At 42.0% G+C, this 17,831-nt stretch overlaps 3 protein-coding genes across 4 annotated transcripts in view; all 3 read right to left on the reverse strand.

The window, feature by feature from the left end:
- Positions 1-4,504: 4,504 nt before the first annotated feature.
- On the reverse strand, positions 4,505-7,680 carry LOC137599062 (complement factor H-related protein 1-like). Its single transcript, XM_068319727.1, has 8 exons — positions 7,352-7,680; positions 6,982-7,087; positions 6,634-6,710; positions 6,352-6,543; positions 6,089-6,277; positions 5,824-6,009; positions 5,018-5,197; positions 4,505-4,771 (listed from the first exon to the last, which is right to left on the reverse strand). Exons 1-8 carry the CDS (start codon positions 7,632-7,634, stop codon positions 4,578-4,580), a joined length of 1,407 nt encoding a protein of 468 aa, XP_068175828.1. The 5' UTR covers positions 7,635-7,680; the 3' UTR covers positions 4,505-4,577.
- A 1,875-nt stretch (positions 7,681-9,555) lies between these two features.
- LOC137599437 (ubiquitin carboxyl-terminal hydrolase 46-like) lies at positions 9,556-11,443 on the reverse strand. Of its 2 annotated transcripts, XM_068320372.1 has the most exons (6): positions 11,357-11,443; positions 11,129-11,237; positions 10,961-11,021; positions 10,551-10,699; positions 10,317-10,423; positions 9,556-9,920 (listed from the first exon to the last, which is right to left on the reverse strand). In XM_068320372.1, exons 1-5 carry the CDS (start codon positions 11,383-11,385, stop codon positions 10,373-10,375), a joined length of 399 nt encoding a protein of 132 aa, XP_068176473.1. In that variant the 5' UTR covers positions 11,386-11,443; the 3' UTR covers positions 9,556-9,920; positions 10,317-10,372. The 2 variants fall into 2 exon arrangements, with proteins under 2 accessions (XP_068176473.1, XP_068176472.1); XM_068320371.1 differs by having other exon boundaries at positions 10,317-10,699.
- Positions 11,444-17,688: 6,245 nt separating this feature from the next.
- gpx7 (glutathione peroxidase 7) overlaps positions 17,689-17,831 on the reverse strand; it is a 2,411-nt gene continuing 2,268 nt past the window's right edge. The window contains exon 3 of the mRNA XM_068319752.1: positions 17,689-17,831. This exon is cut by the window's right edge and continues 201 nt beyond it. The gene's annotated coding sequence lies outside the window, so the exon portion shown is untranslated.

Consider the following 17,831-nt stretch of genomic DNA (forward strand, 5'->3'; position numbering starts at 1 on the left):
AATTATACCAAACAAAACATGAAATGGAAGCAAAAATCCAATCCAGTATTTGTTGGGTTGATGATTTTGGTTTCCATTGATTGTTATATCATTATTCAATATGCGTAAGCGTGACAAAGTTAATGTAAAAGTGTTCAATAACTCCTCTATCAAGATTCGAAGCATGATTTTGAATTTTGTAGCAACATCTGGAGAAACAGAAGAGTAACAGCTGAACAATACCTAGATTATAAGTAACCAGGGCTTCAGACTTCAAGCTGAGACTCGCTGCCCAAACGCAGTCGGAGGCTTTGAGGGGGTGGAGGGCTTGATAAAGACGAAGACAACAAAAGCAAAGACTCTGAAAAATGGCTTGTTTTTGGCGTCCCAAGTTGATGAGACTATAAAGGCAGCATCAGTGGGATGTTGCCTCAAAGTTGCCAGGGTCCAACATGACACTGAGTACTCATGGTCACTAATGTTGGTGAACCAAGTATATAAAAATCAACAATTAAATACACTACTAATGGATTTTAATGAAAGACATTTAACTCATTACAATACATGAAATATAGGTCAGACAATCTTCTAGTCTCGGTTCTGTCCAACAGAAAAGCGTTTAACGTGTCGGTCAATGGGAGCTTCTTCGTTCAGGCGAGGCCTCAATTGCTCTATATAATCCTAGATTATATTGAGCAACTGAGTTTATTGCTCAACATAATGTAAAATTAACCTGGAGTGACATCACAGCCACTCAGAAGAAATCCATCATTGGCACGAGGGCAGAAGTAGCATGCCGTCGTTGCATCTTCGACGCATTGGCATCAAACCAGCGGGTTGTCCTTTGGTGCACCTGAATTCAACTTGGTCATTATGAGGAACGTACAGCTTTCTACTATAGGTATACTTCAGTGCAATGTTATATTGTGTCATGTCGGTGTCAATCAATGTGCAGGGTCCTGCAAAATATAACGAACAAAAGCATTTTGTTAGTCTTAAGAGCCACCTGTAGCTCTATATCTTTGTATAAATAGAGATGGATTAACATTCGTTTGAACTTGTAATAATGAAAAAAGCTTTAAAAATTTTCAAAAACTTTGTTCATTTTATAAAACAATCCATATGTCACATTCAGCCAATAAAAACTTATAATTATATGCTTATAATTACATTTTTAGATTAATTGGGTTGATAAATAACACAATGGTAGCGACTTACGGAGGCACCTCTGCTGTCCGACCCATTCGCTGTTGATGCAGGTTCTGTAGGGTTCTCCTTCCATGACGTAGAACGTCTGACAAATGTATTCAACTCTTTCGTTATCGTTGTACTGAATTTTCATGATATGTTTTAAGTCTCCGTCGTCAAGAGGTGGTGGAGTCCCACACCCTGATAGCACTAAGAGAATGTACCAAGAAGAAGAAAAAGATGAAATATACTTACATTATTGCGTTGGGGAAATTATTGACGTCTCTTCATACAGTACGTTTCTATGGACTACACATTTATAACACAAGTTGGACATATTGTTGATGATCGTGCTTAAAAATCTTCATCAATTAGAAAGAGGCTGTAGTGTTCCCTGGCGGCAATGATTTTTCACATATTTTTATTGTTTTTTTCAGAATTTAATATTTGATTAATGCTTGTTCTGTTTCCATCATCTACACCAATGTAACTGTAACTGTGATGCAACTATAAAGAAATCTAGGTCTCCAACCCTAACCCGAGCCCTAACCCAAACCCGAACCTGAACCTAACCTGAACTCTAAACCTAAACCCAAACTCAAACCCTAATACTAACGGAACCCTAAACCTATACCTAACCCGAACCCTAACACCATCCCAAACTCTAACCCCTAACCTTAACTCAAACCCAAACCCAATACCTGAATCCTAACCCAAACGCTAAACCAAACCCTAACTTAAACCCAAACCCATTGGTTTGGTTAGGTGCATTGGTCATAAAGCACTTACTACAATTCCTGAAAAAAGTCAAAGACGTAAAAATGTTGCATTGAAATCACATTGTAAGTTGTATTACGGTATTTCAAAAGATCAAGACTAGAGATTCAACAATTTGCAATGAGTAGTTGAAGAAAAGTGTCAAGCACATCTGAGACATAAGTGAGGCAGTCCAGTGCTTTGATTGGTTGGGGTTAAAGCCTTCCTATTTCACCCTGTCTTTACCTTGGCATGTCGGAGGTGGGCCAGTCCACATCCTATTTTCGTCACAAGAAATTTCCGATAACCCAGAAAGCACTTCTCTCCTGGATTTGCAGCTAAATCGAATCACATTGCCAGGGGTTGCAAAAAGTAGATCTCCATGCACCTGGATGTTTTCTTCCACATCAACAGGTGGGCACTTGGCAGCTGGAAGGAATGGTTAAAGCATAATTCTGGTGACAACAAGACGTTGAGAAGCATTTTAGAAATTTTAACAGAAAAACTCGGTTTCCTCTCCCAGATGGAAATTGGCAACCTGAGTGTGTGTGTGTGTGTGTGTGTGTGTGTGTGTGTGTGTGTGTGTGTGTGTGTGTGTGTGTGTGTGTGTGTGTGTGTGTGTGTGTGTGTGTGTGTGTGTGTGCGTGTGTGACAAAGAAACACAAATAAAACACAACTGTCATGTTGAGCCCCACAGCGCTTGAAGACTTACCTTGACTTGTCACAGAGGTCAAGGAATGGATCCACAGAAATAGGACCAAGGTTTGGGTTATGGCGTTCATTTTATCGTCAACACAGCAGACTGAAACACTGCAGACGGAAACTTTGTCATGCAGAGAGAGAGCTGTGGATTTCATAGGCAAAAAAAGATTGCTCAATGATTTATGCAAGTCCAACCTCCAATTAAAATCTCAGACTCTCAGAGACCAAAAAAAAGGGACATATGATATGACTGAAGAAACCCAAAAATGCTACATAAGCGTATGTAAGATTGATTTTATATTGAAGAAGTCCAATGAATGACATGACAACAGACTAGCAACCAGTTTGTTGTTGTAGGAGGATTTATTTCATCAAATGCAATAATTGTCCACACAGACTGTGTCCACCATTCAGTGGCTAAAACAATCCTATGAATTTTTTTCTCTCCTTTTTTGGCAACGTGCATTTGCAAAAATCAATTACGCAAACAAAACTATGTTGGATTCCAGGAAGACTGAGTCAGACTCTTATCAACAGGAGTAAATAAAAAGTTTTAAAAAAGCAAAGCCAAGTCCAGATAATAGACTGAAAATGGTTAAAGGTTAGGTTAGTTTAGACTTATGGTTTAGGGGTTAGGGTTAGGGGTGAGAACTAGGGATTAGGGTTAGGGGTTAGGGTTAGGGGTTAAGGTTAGGGTTTAGATGTCAGGGCTTTAGGTGTAAGGGTTAAGGGTTAGGAGTTATGTTTAACACACAATCAACATGCAGCTACACTTTCCCCTTTTGAATTTATTGATTACGGATCGGGGGTGGAGCCTCAGGGTGGGCATGAAGAATGTATGGAAATATAAATGTAGTGAAACTGTAGTCGATGGGATTTTGTTTTCTTCCATTGGGGGAGGATAGAGTTACCTCAGTCTAAACCCAAACTACATGATAACGTTGAGATTAATCTAAGCAGATCAGCTGATGAACGACTGTTGAATCAGCTTGTCTCATGAGGTCACTATCCACAGTGCAGGGTCCTGCAGGACCAAAAAGATCTGTATTAATCCTTGCATTGTAATTATTATGAATGTTAGTGACTGGACAACAAAATGTTGTAACACTCAAACTGGTTGATGTTTTCAGCTGGATTGAATCACTCCAAGTGGAATATTTTGGAATATTTCCTGCAAACTCCTCACTGAATGGAACTCGACGTATCCAAAGGGATACTTACTGTTTTCTCAGGATTTGTTCATCACAAATAGAATGTCTTCATTCTAAATGTAAAGAGTTAATGTCAGTTACGACCAACCGGGGATGGAGCGGTGTCTCCGTTTTCCCTACAGCCACAGTCTTTGCAGTCCAAACAGAAATAATTAATTCAGTCTCAGCTGGAGCAGAAAAGAAACAACCTTTGGTTATAAACACGAAGTTAAGTAAAATTCTATAAAAGAAGTAAATATTCCCAACTATTCAGTTAGAAATAAATGACCATGGATCTGAATATCGCCACGGAGATAAGTCCTTCAGTACCTAATACTCACCATAAGATGGCGGTGGTGACACATAATCTAGATGCAGCCTCTTTTTTTGAATTTATTTTTTATTTAGTATACTGTAATAATCCCTGAAGGTAAATTAGAAACTCCCTCTTGCACACGGTTAGTAATCACACACATGAATATGTAGCTTGTTTCAGGCCCTGTAACACACACACACACACACACACACACACACACACAGGGAAGAGTGAGGAAGGGGTAGAGTGTCGGGCAGCTCCGTTGTGGTTCGCCCTTAATGAGCTAACATTTTGTCCTGTGTTGTGAGTGAACAATATTTTGCTGCAGACTCTGAACTTTAATTTTTGGTTTTCCAGTCAGTCAGGGATGATGTAGTGTGTGAATATTTGCTTTATTCAAAGAAACCAAACATAACTAATATTTGCTTAATGATTTTGTTGACAATTTATATACAAGTGGGAAAACGGATCAGACCATCATTACACTGCTGACGCATGCCCACGGTACCGACTGGTCGTGTTTGTCCAACACACTTGAACTCAATCATGTCCAGATGGGGTGCGTACAGCTTTTTATCGTCGCTGTGCTTGAAGTCAATATTATATCGTCTCATGAGGTCACTATCCACAGTGCAGGGTCCTGCAGGAACAAACAAATCTGATTAATACAGATTTGTAGTAATGCTTGTAAATCATAGTTATTATTAAGAATGTTGGTTACTGGACGACAAACTGTTGTAACTCTCAAACTGGTTAATGTTTTCAGCTGTACTGAATCAATCCATAGTGACTGCACGCAGCTCTTAAAACCAAAAAGACCGGGAATATTTCCTGCAAACTCCTCACAGAAGGGAACTTGACGTATCCAAAGGGAAAGTCGACTTACTGAGACATCTCAAATCTCCGATCCATTCGCCGTTGATGCAGGTCCTGAAAGGCTGGCCCGACATGGTGAAGAGAGTCTGACAGATGTACTCTACCCTTTCATTGTGACTGTAAAAATTCTTGAGCGTTTCCTTGACGTCTCCGTCTGCGAGATTCAGTGGGTTATTACAACCCAGCGGAACTGAAAGAAGGTGGGAAATAGTGCAAATGTTCTTAATGTCAGGCAGTTATGATGTTTTCAGGGAAGGAGATGGATGCTTGACTCTGACCAGCAGAATTTTGCAAACGGAAAATCAAGACTTCTGAATGAAAAACATGGGGATGTTGAGGTACCGCCCCCTTGACCACACCTCTACATTTCCCTTCTGTAGGTTTTCAACATTTTGGGGGGGGATCTGTTCCAATATCACAAGTCTGAACTGGACCTGCTGCTTCAGGTCGACTGGATCGTCATGTCAAATGGTCCAAAATCAGCGAATGAGAGGCCTCAGAAGAAGCACCCCCAGCTGCACCCTTGGGAGCAGTTATGGGTTCAGTGTCTTTTAAACTTATCTCTGGCTTCCCACCACCTCTCGCTTTCTGTCTGTTGCAAAGCATTTTGGGATTTTTTACCACTATTGTCCACCCCTCTGTTTGGAGTCTGCATCTGAATACACTTTGGAAGTCCATCTGAATGACTAGATGACCTCTACCCCTCTGTCCCACGAAGAAACGGGACAGACTAAACCAAACATGTCTCTCCGTTGGGGATTACTGAAATTTCCTCATTTGAATTGATGTAATCTCTTCTAATCTAATCTGATTTACCTTCACATGTTGGAAAGGGACTGCTCCACTGCTCGTCGCCTAAACATTGAACTTCTGCCTTCCCTTGAAGAAAGTGGTCGTGCCGGCGGCAAGCAAACTTTAGTTTCTGTCCTTTTCGGACTCTCTGGTATTGTAGCGTTGTGGTGATGCGTACACCGTTTGGTACACCCCTCACTGTACATCGTCCTGTCGGGAAATTAAAGTTTGCCAAAGCATATTTACAAATGCACATAGAACTTTTAAAGTTGAGTAAAATGGCACATACCAACACAGGTGGGGAATGGTGCGGTCCACTCCCCGGTTTGTAGGCACTCAATTTGTACCGAGCCTTCCAGATCATATTGATTGCTGCATCGAAAGTGTAATTTATGTCCAATGATGATGGTTGTGTTTCCTGTTGGTAGTCCCGCTGCATGGAGTTGACTGTGTATCTCACCAACTTTACAGGTGATGTCTGGAACGCAGAATATACTTTATTATAACTCTCTTTATAATTAAAAAGTGCCACACTGATATATTTTGTTTTACCTTCACAGGTGGGAAACGGTTTATCCCACTGTCCATCTCGACGGCAGATCAGTCTTGAGCTGCCGTTCAGGTATTTTCTTGGATCATCGCAAGAGAATGTGACGAAACGGTTGGGCAATATGGGATTGTCGTTTTCCGGTAAGCCTGTTATTGTGACTCGTCCATCTGCAGGTGGGAGGTTGCAGCTCAACGCTGGATAAGTAAATCAAATACAAATTTAAATCACCAGCTTTAAAATCAGATTGAAACACGGCAGCAGTTCTGTCCATCACCAAAACTTACGTTCACATATCGGCACATGATTGGTCCAGTTGTCCAGCAGACAGGTCCTGGTGTCTTGTCTACTTATCATTTCATACCTGCGATGGGTATAGCGACACGGTTTAACGTTCTAAGAGGAAAACATGACTATATGTCCACTAAAACAGACAAATTGTTCTTTCAGTGATCTCATTCTTACAAAATTTTAAAAGATTATGACATTCTGTGTTGGCAGCATTTAATTCCTAATACAGTTTAGCTCTTTCAAGCAATTAATGTGAAAATAGTCTGTAACATATTGTTAAATACGGATCAGAACATCTAGACATATGCATTTGTGCATATTATATTATTTGCAGAACTCCTTACCCATCATTACAAAAGTATTTGATCGTTGCTCCAAACACAAAGTCTGAGCCGTGGATGAGTCGAAAATAACCATTGGGTGTGTTGTCAGGAAGCTGACATGGCTTCACTGCCAGGAAATAAAAAGCAGATCGATCATAATAATGAGGTGATCGTAAAACCCAAATGTGGGCCTTTGTCTTCAGTTATTGATTCGAAGTCAATCTGATCATTTAGCTGAAGATTTAATCGTTAATAAATCAGATTTCCGTTTGAATCCTCCTCTTCCAAAAGCTTTTGAACCCTTCATGTCCTGAAATGGAGTTTGCTCATTTGGGATCATTTACAGTCACCAGAATTTGTAAGGAATTGACCGGCGATGGTTTTAACTTACAGTAGCACGTCCCATGATGGATCGCCTTCCAGCCCTCAGCAGCACATTTAAATCTGGTCGTGGGAAACGATATATAACCCAGGTCACAGGTGAAACGGATCACGTCTCCTTCTCCGTACTCATCTTTCCTTGTTTCTTCCGACACAAAGGCGTGAGGAATAACCGGGAGGTTTGAGCAACGCTCCACAGACAAGCATTCGGAACAATTTTGTCCACCCTGTGATTGAGAAAGCTGAAAACACCCGGACAGCTGGAGAAGGAAGAGGAGTAAAGACGATTGCATTTGGACGAGTGGCAGCGACAAACTGTGAGGTTAAACTGAGGATACAGACTTTGTCTGTTCTCGTGTTTGTCCACATCAATAGAGCTCAGGAAACACCAAGGACACGGCGTGTGACGCGTGATTGGCCAGTGGGGATTGCACAAGATGAACACAATATGAGCCATGGGAACACACAGGCCTCAAGGCTGGCGTTGGAAATACTGGAATAGCTGATGATTCAGCTATTTCTGTCAGGTATTGATTATCACGTTCAATGTTGGAGTAGAGTTGATTCAACAGAACAAAGTCCAAGTAAAAAAAAAAAAACACCAATGGAAAAAAGACATAGTCGATGTTGACATTATAGATCCGATGGTCCAGTCATAATTTACAGTAAATCCACCGAAAAATGATGACCAATTACATTTAGAGAAGATGTAGACGTGAAGACAACCATATTTTAAATTTAAATCTCTCAGATATTAGCTGGTGATGTCACCTTTGTCGTCGTCTCAACTATGTATTTTTATTCATCACAAAATCAGAAACAACAAATAAAATTCTCTTTTCGCCTCTTTCATTCAGTATGACTAGGCTTCATAGTTTCATCTATTGCACAAACAGTCGATTAAACTAATTCAATGACTTTTTTTTGTGTTAACTTTTTGTTGAGATATTAAAACTCCAGTCAACCTCGGTCCAGTCTTTTTCTGCCCAATCTGGGACATTTTTTCATGTGAATCTTCCCTTATCCTAGCCTAGCCTAACATATCCCATGACCCCAGAGGGTGGCTGACCCCGGTTGTCATCATATGGTGTTTCTTGGGCAATTGAACCTGGCGTCACCCGTCCTTCTCCAGGTTGGATTCAGTTTAACGTCATACCCAGCTCCCTTATCCATCTTTCACGTAAAGCCACCTTGCTTAGCTCATCCTCTGTCAGTATCCATGCTTGAACACAATATAGACGTCTTGATCGTTGAAGATTGCCAGGGATGCCCAAAGCTAAATCAACCCACTGAAAGTTTCTTGAAGACGTTTCTCCTCTCTTCCAAGAGGCTTCTTCAGTTCTTGTGGTTTATCAGTGATGAAAAAAGTAGAAGACGTCCCTGGACCTTACGTTGATAGTACCGGTACCATTGTTAGCTGGTTTCTTTGGACGATTTTGAGGTTATAAGCTGAAGCTGCAGATTTTGTGACTAAGGTGAAGGAGGTTGTTGGGTTTAATGAAGATGGAGAGACAGATATAATTAGTGTGCTTGAAAGTAATGGTGTCATGGGCCCAGTTCTGGTTTTACCACAAGTCTGCTCTATTCTGGGTTCGCTCCCACTCAATCCACTCATTCCTGTCACCTGTGTTGCTGCAGCCACCTGCTTCCCATCCCCAATCAGGTCCACCTACTGATTTCTGTGTAGGTTCTCAGTTATCCAGGTCATGGTTATCCAGTTCTGAACTGAAGAAGTCTCTTGGATGAGAGACGAAACGTCTTCAAGAACTTTCTTGAAGTCCAGTAGACTGACTTAAACAGCTTTGGTCCACCTACTGAATCTCTGCTCTGACTTCAGTCTGCAGCCAGGTGGTGAGTTGGTTTGTTGGTTTGTTGAGTTGGTTTGAGAATATTATGGGAGGATGGAAACAGGGATCATTTAGGACAGAAGTGACAGTAATATGTGCAGTTTGTGCAATGATGGTCAGTGTTGATGTGTGGAGAAGCAGGATTTAGCTTTGGTTATGGAACCGCCAAAGATTCTGGACCTGAATGGTGTCCCCAATGAAGGATCGAGTCGTCAAGAGTGTGTAAATAAATAAAGGACTCACTAAACTGCTTTCAGTTTTTATTAATTCAGTTTTTCAGTGATCATTCAATATAAATAACACAACAGCAATGTTGGAAACTACATTCAGAGCAAGAATTCTGAAACAGCTTCCAGTCAGACGACATTATTCACATCATATGTAGATTTATTTGAGTTATTCCATAATACATGTACATTTTCATACGGTTCATGTGTGAATGCTACCGTACGTTCACGATTAATTATTTTGTGGTCATTCTGTCATTTGAGGCCACTAAGTCTAGCCTTAAATCAGAGCTGCATTCCTATTCCTAGTCTGGGGTGACCGAGAGTTAGTCTACATCCAGAATAGAAGCCTTCGTCTTCTAGGAAGCTGGGTATGCGGAGGACAACCCAGGCCTGAATGACGACTCAGGCCGGAATGACGATCCAGACCGCAACGACGACCCGGATTCTGCGTCCTGCGAATCTCCAGCACAGAATACCGTGATTGCCTAGATGTCTGCAACATCTACAAAGATAGGACATGAAATTATTTCTTCTTCCAGGCATTTATTAATGCTGCGTATTAGCACTGTTGCTAACGCTGACTGCCTGCTAGGCTGGCCTAGTGTTTTCATTATTGCTATTGTTCTGTCATTGTTTTGGAATGCATTGTTTTATGTCAAAAAAGGTGTGTCAGAAATGGCTTGTAAATACATAAAGAAAAATTCACGTTTGTTTATAAAAATAACACAAATCAAGAAATAGTCTATTTATATGAATTAAGAATTATATGACGAACTCTAAATTTACTTTAACATTAGCAGGAGCAAGTATTAGCTGGTGAGTGGTGCACACAGACTATACTCTTGCTTGGCGCCGGGTAACACAACAGAGGAACAAACCAACGTTCACGCACACTAACCGTTCTGAAACGTGCTGTCTTCAGAAACCTCTCCTTATCGGTTTGATTCCCAAACCTCACGCTGGAGGGTGGGGTGTTCTTGTGCTGCGCTCCCCTTCATTTTGTTTCTGCGGAGGACAAACAAGAAGAAGACCGACGTTGTTGCCCAAGTCCAATCCTTTCCACGAAGCGCTGACACTTGGAGACCGACTCCCGGTTCCACCGCTGTAGACTGGTATGACGTGTGGTTCTGACCTGTTTCTGGTAGAAAAGGATGTAGGAAGACTTCTTCAGTTTTTCTTGCACATACTCGGTACTTCTGGGTTTGACGATGTCGTCGTCGTAGCAGAGCCACTGGCGGCCCGACTTCTGCTCCAGGTCCAGTCCAAAGCTCCGGTAGTGCCCTAGAGCAGAAAAATCAGATTTAGATCCGATGTCTTCCCGCGACTCAGTGGTTCTGAAGGTCCACTCCATGTACATTTATCCGTGAGTGAAGCTGGTCTGTTCTGTGTTCTAATCTACCTGGATGTTTTGTGTTCTAATCTACCTGAATTTTCTTGTTCTAATCTACTTGAATACTTTGTGTTCTAATCTACCTGAATGTTCTTTGTTCCAATCCACCTGAATATTCTGTGTTCTAATCAATGTTCTGTGTTCTGATCTACCTGCATGCATCGATAAACCAGAATGGACGATGGCACTGACCAGCTTGTAATGTCTATCATTCTAAGAAGAAACAAAGAGAACGGTTAGTTACACACACACACACACACACACACACACACACACACACACACACACACACACACACACACACACACACACAGTCTTACCAGCTCAGTGGGGACTTCAATCTCTGGGGTGATGTTGACGGAGTCAAACCGCTTCACTATGTTCATGGACGGCGTGACTTTGAAGCGCTTCAGCTGTAAGATCAGATTCCTGTAGAAAGAAAAATGCAGACAAACAAGCAGTGACTTGTTGAAACGTTGAATTAAAACTGGAGTGGATGCGGAAATGCTGCAGAATCTCATCTCAAATGTCTCAGCGACAGGACTTACTCGGGCAGAGTCTTGAAGGTGGATGTCATGACTGATGAGTTGCTACCACATTCACAGTTGTAGACCAGATCTATCTCCTGCACACAAACAACACCGTCAGCGGGGACCATCAACCACACCCAAACAGCCCCCATCTGAAATATGGGCGTGGTACCTTTTGGTAGTCTTGCAGCATTTCTTCAATGGTGGTGCCCTCAGACAGGTCCAGACACAGATTGTTGAACATCTCCTCACGCTGGGACTTAACGCCACATCTATGCATCAGAGGAATGATAAATACCCAAACTCCAGCTGATCACCAGGTTCAGATGTGTGCTGGATGTGTTGAACTGCATGCTGGGTACCCCTTGCATATCCTGGTGTTCTTCATTTTGAAAACCATGTTCTTCTTCACTGGACAGGTGTACACTTTTTTCTTGGAGGAGGCGTACTCCTTCAGCAAGAGGTCCAAAGCCAGCATTTGATCGAAGAAGGCGGTCAGGAACTCGTGGGCATCCTGAAGGACAGATTTGATTTAAAGACAGACAAGAAGCAATCAGTTGCTGGTGTGGTGCCCCAACTACCCCCTGGGGTTTTGGGATAGGCTAGGCTAGGCTAGAAGTGTTCAAACACCAGAGGACTTACTTTCTGGGATTTATCTTTAAACTCTGGAGCACCAACGGAGAGGATATCTTTAAATCGGAGAACGGCCTCAAGTTTGACAAATTGATGTTCTGAATTGTGACAGGTGGCGATGTGAGAAAAAGACCTGGAGAGAGAGAGACAGGGAGAGAGAGGTGGTTGGTATCGCGTTTTCTGTGTATGTGTGTGTGAGGGGGTTTGTACGTACTTTATCAGGTCTGCTTCTGGGTTCCTCTTCAGGAACTCTACCTGTCGCTTGACTTGCGAGACAAAGTTTGGAAGTGTGAGCAGACTCTGGAGACAGGCGTTCATGTAACACGTCTGTCCAGGGTTCAGGAACCTGCCAGACAAAAACAAGTCAAATGAACGTCAAAGAAACTAATCAAGTCACTCTGGTTGAGGAGACAGTTTCTGTCGACGGTAGGATCGACTCACCCACGGTGTTGGAAGGCCTGGACGTTATGGCTATAGTCGGAGGGACACACAAAGCTTCAGTTAATATTACCACGAGACTCATCAACGGCTTCTTTTAAAGCTATGACCGTCAGTAAAGATCAATTAATGTGATGGATCTTTATTGCGTTACTCTAACTAGAACGTAAAAGGGATTGAAAATAGGTGTCTGACCATTTGTGGGGGTTAAACAGGTTCCCGAATTCCTGGATGTCAACAGAACTGTAAAAGTGAAACACGGAAGTTATTCTCTATTATATTTCTGCGTCTGTTACTGATGCGGTTTAATTTATTATCTGGACAGCAGTGACAAACGACCGTAAAATGACAGTAATGAAGGAATAAATCCCTTTCTTCCATCAGTTACGGGTGAAGCATGTGGAAAACAGTTTGATCCTGTTACCTGGGGTTCACTTCCTGGACGGGATCTTCACCTGTTGAATTACAGTTATTTTTCTTGTTCTTGTACTTGTTCTGGTTCTGGTTCTTGTTCTTGTTCGTGTTCTCTTTCTCCTTCTCCTTCTCCTTTTCCTTGTCCTTCTCTTTCTTCTCCTTCTCCTTTTCTTTCCCCTCCTTCTCCTTCTTTTTATTCTCCTTCTCCTTTTCTGTCTCCTTCTTTTTCTGGTTATTTTTCTTGCTCTGCTTCTTCTTCTTAGTATTATTATTATTATTGTTGTTCTTCCTCTTCTTTTTCTAAAGGGAAGCAATAGTCACTAACTGGTAGATGAGTTGAACGAAGACTTCACAGACAACTACTAACTGTGGTTCACTTTGTGTGAAACTTACAAAACACCACTTGAGACACTTGAAAAAGCAGGAAACGTCCTTGTTTTCACTTTTCGGCTGTTTTTCATTTTTGTCTTCATCTTCCTTTCCTTTCTGTTCATCTGAGTTCTCCTCTTCAATTCTGCAGACAAAGATAGATTTTAAGGTTTGATTTTTTTAAAATCAGGGACAACCTGAGGTGTTCAGACCTGACATGGCTGGGTTCTTACCTCAGCTGCGATTCGTTCTGTTCTTTCACAACCTCTACTTCAGCTTTTATCTATGGAGTCAAAACAAGAAGACTAAATTGTGGCCAGCATCTTTTCTCCTGTGAACATCATGTAAGTTACCATCAGTGATGTGAAGTGCCAACACTTCCTGAGGAAAAATACAGACCAATTTTCTGAACAGCCTCTTCCACCAGGGAGTCTTCTCCTCTTTCGTGGTCGTTGTGGTGGAATCAGAGGTGGTTGCAGTAAACATGCTAACAACCGCCCTAGAAAATTGAATAGGCTTTTAATTCACTCATTGGAAAATGGAAACATCACAATGTGTTGTAAACACACTTGATGAAACACCTGTACAAAAATTTAACTCAACGACTGGATTGGTCTTGTGACCAGCAATGAACAGTAGAGCTGAAATCGACTGCATATCAACAGAAAGGATCAACTAACTACTTCCATAATCCATCTTAACAACAACTCTTTCTACATGGGTTAATTTTTGTCAGTGATGTAACGTGAAACTAAAAAAATAATCTTGCACTATTGCGTATAAAAAGACATACTCATCATTGGAGCTGTGGATTGTCAAACTCCTGTCTTCCTTTGCTGGGAAGACTTTCTGATCACCATGAGAAGAAACACAGAAGAAAAACATGTCAATTAGCAGATGATTGCGAAGGTTTTGCTATTGGTCCCACGGATTGTGTTTAAATAGGCACAAACTTCAGCCAGTTCATTATCCCCATTATCAGTCAGATGGCAAAGACACGAAGTCTATCCTATGTACGATCTAACTAAAGAGCCTCAGAAAGCATTCAGTCAATCAATCATCCACCTTTATTTGTATAGCTCTTAATCACATCAGCAGACATTGTGCATATCTGGTGGCTAACTCCACTAAGCTAAAAGGTCATGTTTAGTGATATGGACCGTCTTAAGACTCATCCGCAGAGCGGGCTCAGTGGTTGGTCTGAGCCTGGACTCTGTGGAGACGCTTCTGGAGAGCAGGACCATGTCTAAAGTTAAGGCTATCATGAACAACACCAGCCCCCCCTACACACCACCTTCTCCCAGCAGAGAAAAACCTTCAGCAGCAGACTGCTGTCACACAGCACCTCCACAGAGAGGCTGAGGTCCTCCTTCGTGCCCCGTGCCATCAGGGGGTACAATGACTCTCTCAGGAGGAGCAGGGGGGAGGTGGCGAGGTCAGCACCCGGTTTAATGGATTTAATTTAATTTTATACTGTTTATATTTTAGTTATAGTTTAGTATAAGTCCTATTAATGCTGCTTGTGTCTGTTAGTGTAGTGTATGTCTTGTGGTATGTCCTGTGATGTCAGTGTTTCTTTTTCTCCTGGTGTCTATCCAGTATTTATTGGTTATGTAATGCCTGAGCAGTGGATATGTACAATTTCTTCCGGGATTAATAAAGTATCTATCTATCTATCTATCTATCTATCTATCTATCTATCTATCTATCTATCTATCTATCTATCTATCTATCTATCTATCTATCTATCAAAACCTGGTTTGCCAAAATGTGATGATAAATGGATGACATGGTTCCACTGCCATCGGCTGCCTGAACTACAGATACCAGGATGCATCTATGATTTACTCAAATGGCCCCTAGAGTCACCCGGTCTCAGCATGATGACCCTCCCCCTTGCGAAAAACAAAATTCTGCAATATAGCGACCAACTATTGATCTTATTATTGACAGTAATTTAAACATTTATGAACCCTCACCATACTGATATTAAACCACCTTATATCTGTATTACTTATTATCACACTCTTACAGACTGTTTAAAACACTTCTAAGAAAAGTTGCAGGTGAAACCGTGACTCTCGAAACGCAGTGCACACACAGATGCTGTCAGCCAATAGCATGCGCGTACGGTATCACGTGACTACCTACTAAAAAAGCTGTGCATCCTGAAACGCGAATAAACAAGGGACTGCTGTATATCTCTGGAGAAGGATTCTGTCACCTTCTCCTAGGGACTGGACACTGCCAAATAAAGCAACAGTACCTCGAGGAAGACCTATGATACGCTGGAGGGACTATGTCTCTCGGCTGGCCTGGGAACGCCTCGGGCTCCCCCCGGAGGAGCTGGAGGAGGTGTCTGAGGAGAGGAAAGTATGGGCATCCCTGTTGACTGTTGCCCCCGCGACCTGGCCCCGGATAAGCGGTTGATGATGGATGGATGGATGGATGGATATTACAGAATAACTTATGCGCGGATGTGCTTGAAACCCAAACAAACAACATGAGTCATAGCGGTTTCACACATTTTGGCTTGACCAAAATTCTATGGCTCTACAAACCCTTTAAGAGTGACCCAAACAAATAAACAATGTGTGCACCAGAGAAACCTACAGTTGAAGACCACATTTTTCCACGGGACAGTGGAGTACTGTATACCATGCTTTGCATCACATCTGTGGAGGCTTAGTAGCCAATTTGCCCCTGCTTAGTCCACGCTAGCAGTTGTGCTAATTCCGATACTCCTTAAAGTTTTACTTTAGCATCAAGTCATGCTTTCAAAGAATGACTTGATGTATGTATGTATATAACAAACATCGAGACCTTTGTTGTTTTCAACTTTCAATCTCATACATGAAAGAAAAAGTCATCAAAGCACACAGTGTTGGGTAGTGTTGTTGCCTCTCAGCAAGATGGCCCTTGATTCACCTCCACCTGGGACCAATCTGTGTACAGTCTAGTCTGTATGTGGCCATGCAATTAACTGCCGACTTATCCAGTGTACCCCACCTCTGACCAGGCTACAGCGTGTGGACAGGAGTGAAAGGTAAGTCGGGTATACTGAATTAAACATTGGACAAGTCGACTCCTCTATCTAGATGATGAAGAAAGACAACCAGCAGGATGGTAAGGAATGAGTCTCACCTAAAAATCCCAAACAACAGCATTGCCTTAAATTTCTCTACAAGTCCAAAGAAAAGCACCAGTCTCACTTCTTGTCGGGATTCCCTCCACCACAGCTTGCTTTCTTCTCCACCATCGCCCCTGTGAACACTGTTTAGAGGAAAAAGTATGGTGAGTGGTGCCATGACCTCATAAAACCCTTTACTAGTTAAACATCCCTTTGTACCTCCGCCATCAGCAGCCTAATCATGACTACAACAATCCTCTTTCTGACTATCTTGGAAGATATCAACCTCACAAAGGGCTATAAGCCTTTGTGTACTGGTCCAAGACGAACATGAATGTCAGAGATCTTGTGTGATGTTGCCAAGACAATCAACTCTACAACCTGAAACTCCAAACCTACCTGGGAAGTTTCAACAAACTGTGGTACATGGATCTTGGGACATGGTATAAGTCGACTTCATGGGGCTTTTCTTCTGAAACTCAAACGGCAATTTGGTCTTTGTGGACTATTATGTGAGATGGGTTGAACTGTCTCCCATGAGCAAAGCTACAGCAGAATCTCTCCCTCAGAGCCTCACTTGGGTGTACCAACCTACATCCTCTCTGATCAAGGTTCTCAGTTTGCGTCCTCGGTCCTTTCGTTGCTGGGTTTAAATCACAGCTATCTGGTCTTGTCACGCCTGCCTGTGATACAATTATGATAGCTGAGTTGACGAAGCCTACCTGTTTTACAAAGACAGAGACGAAAACAAAGACAACGACAAGGAGAGAAGGGACAGACAAAGAAGACAAGGACCATGTTTCGCTGCAGACTCACCTGCGTTCCAGGGATGAGTAATTATTTTCTGTCAAATTGGAGCCCCAGTGGAAAGATCCCTTTCTGTGGAAAGATCCCTTTCCAGTCAGTCTTCTCAAGCTTGTGGTCGTTCTGTGACACCAGGGAAGACCTCTATCTTGGCAATGTGGCTCACCTAAAACCATGTACACCACAGCTGAGAGGGAGGACCAAGTACAGCATTGATGTGGAAGATTGAACTCCAGATTATGATTAATACAATCAAGCCAATGACGGAGTTGGGGGTGAAAAAGTCTTCATATGTCCAGGCTTCTCTCAGGGGGGGAGGAATGTGCGACCTGGATTCTTTATGGCATTTTCATTCCCAGTGTTCCTCATTGCACCAAATTTTCCTCCATTCCAGAAGAGATGAGCATCTGGAACCCTCTGTAAGTCGTTCAGAACTAGAGAACCCTTTGATAATAGGACAAATGTCTTCAAGCTACAAGTCCAGTTGAAAAATGAAACACTTTCGTAACCTTGACCACGAGAACAAAACAGATTAAACTGACCAGGAGCCATGAGATTCACATTTTTGTATCTTTATTTCTCACTATTAACCCAGTTCCCTTGGTTTTTATTAGAAGTAAATACTTGTATTTTGTCATGACAGTTTCATCACAGTCTAGTTTTTCAACCATTTAGAACAAAAAACAAACATGTGACTGACAAACA

The sequence above is a fragment of the Antennarius striatus genome, chromosome 7, assembly GCF_040054535.1.
Source record: "Antennarius striatus isolate MH-2024 chromosome 7, ASM4005453v1, whole genome shotgun sequence".
Lineage (NCBI taxonomy): Eukaryota > Metazoa > Chordata > Actinopteri > Lophiiformes > Antennariidae > Antennarius > Antennarius striatus.

Bases quoted from the DNA above. Each gene is read 5' to 3' on its own strand.
- LOC137599062 (XM_068319727.1), bottom strand. From the start codon at position 7,634: ATGCAATCGTCTTTACTCCTCTTCCTTCTCCAGCTGTCCGGGTGTTTT. The intron at 7,088-7,351 runs GTAAGTTAAAAC...ATTTCCTGGCAG, and splicing joins CCATCATGGGACGTGCTACT to TGAAGCCATGTCAGCTTCCT. The intron at 4,772-5,017 runs GTAAGTCGACTT...TTGTTCCTGCAG, and splicing joins CGGAGATTTGAGATGTCTCA to GACCCTGCACTGTGGATAGT.
- LOC137599437 (XM_068320371.1), bottom strand. From the start codon at position 11,385: ATGACATCCACCTTCAAGACTCTGCCCGA. The intron at 11,022-11,128 runs GTAAGACTGTGT...GTTTCTTCTTAG, and splicing joins TTGAAGTCCCCACTGAGCTG to AATGATAGACATTACAAGCT. The intron at 10,700-10,960 runs GTAGATCAGAAC...TTTCTGCTCTAG, and splicing joins TGGTTTATCGATGCATGCAG to GGCACTACCGGAGCTTTGGA.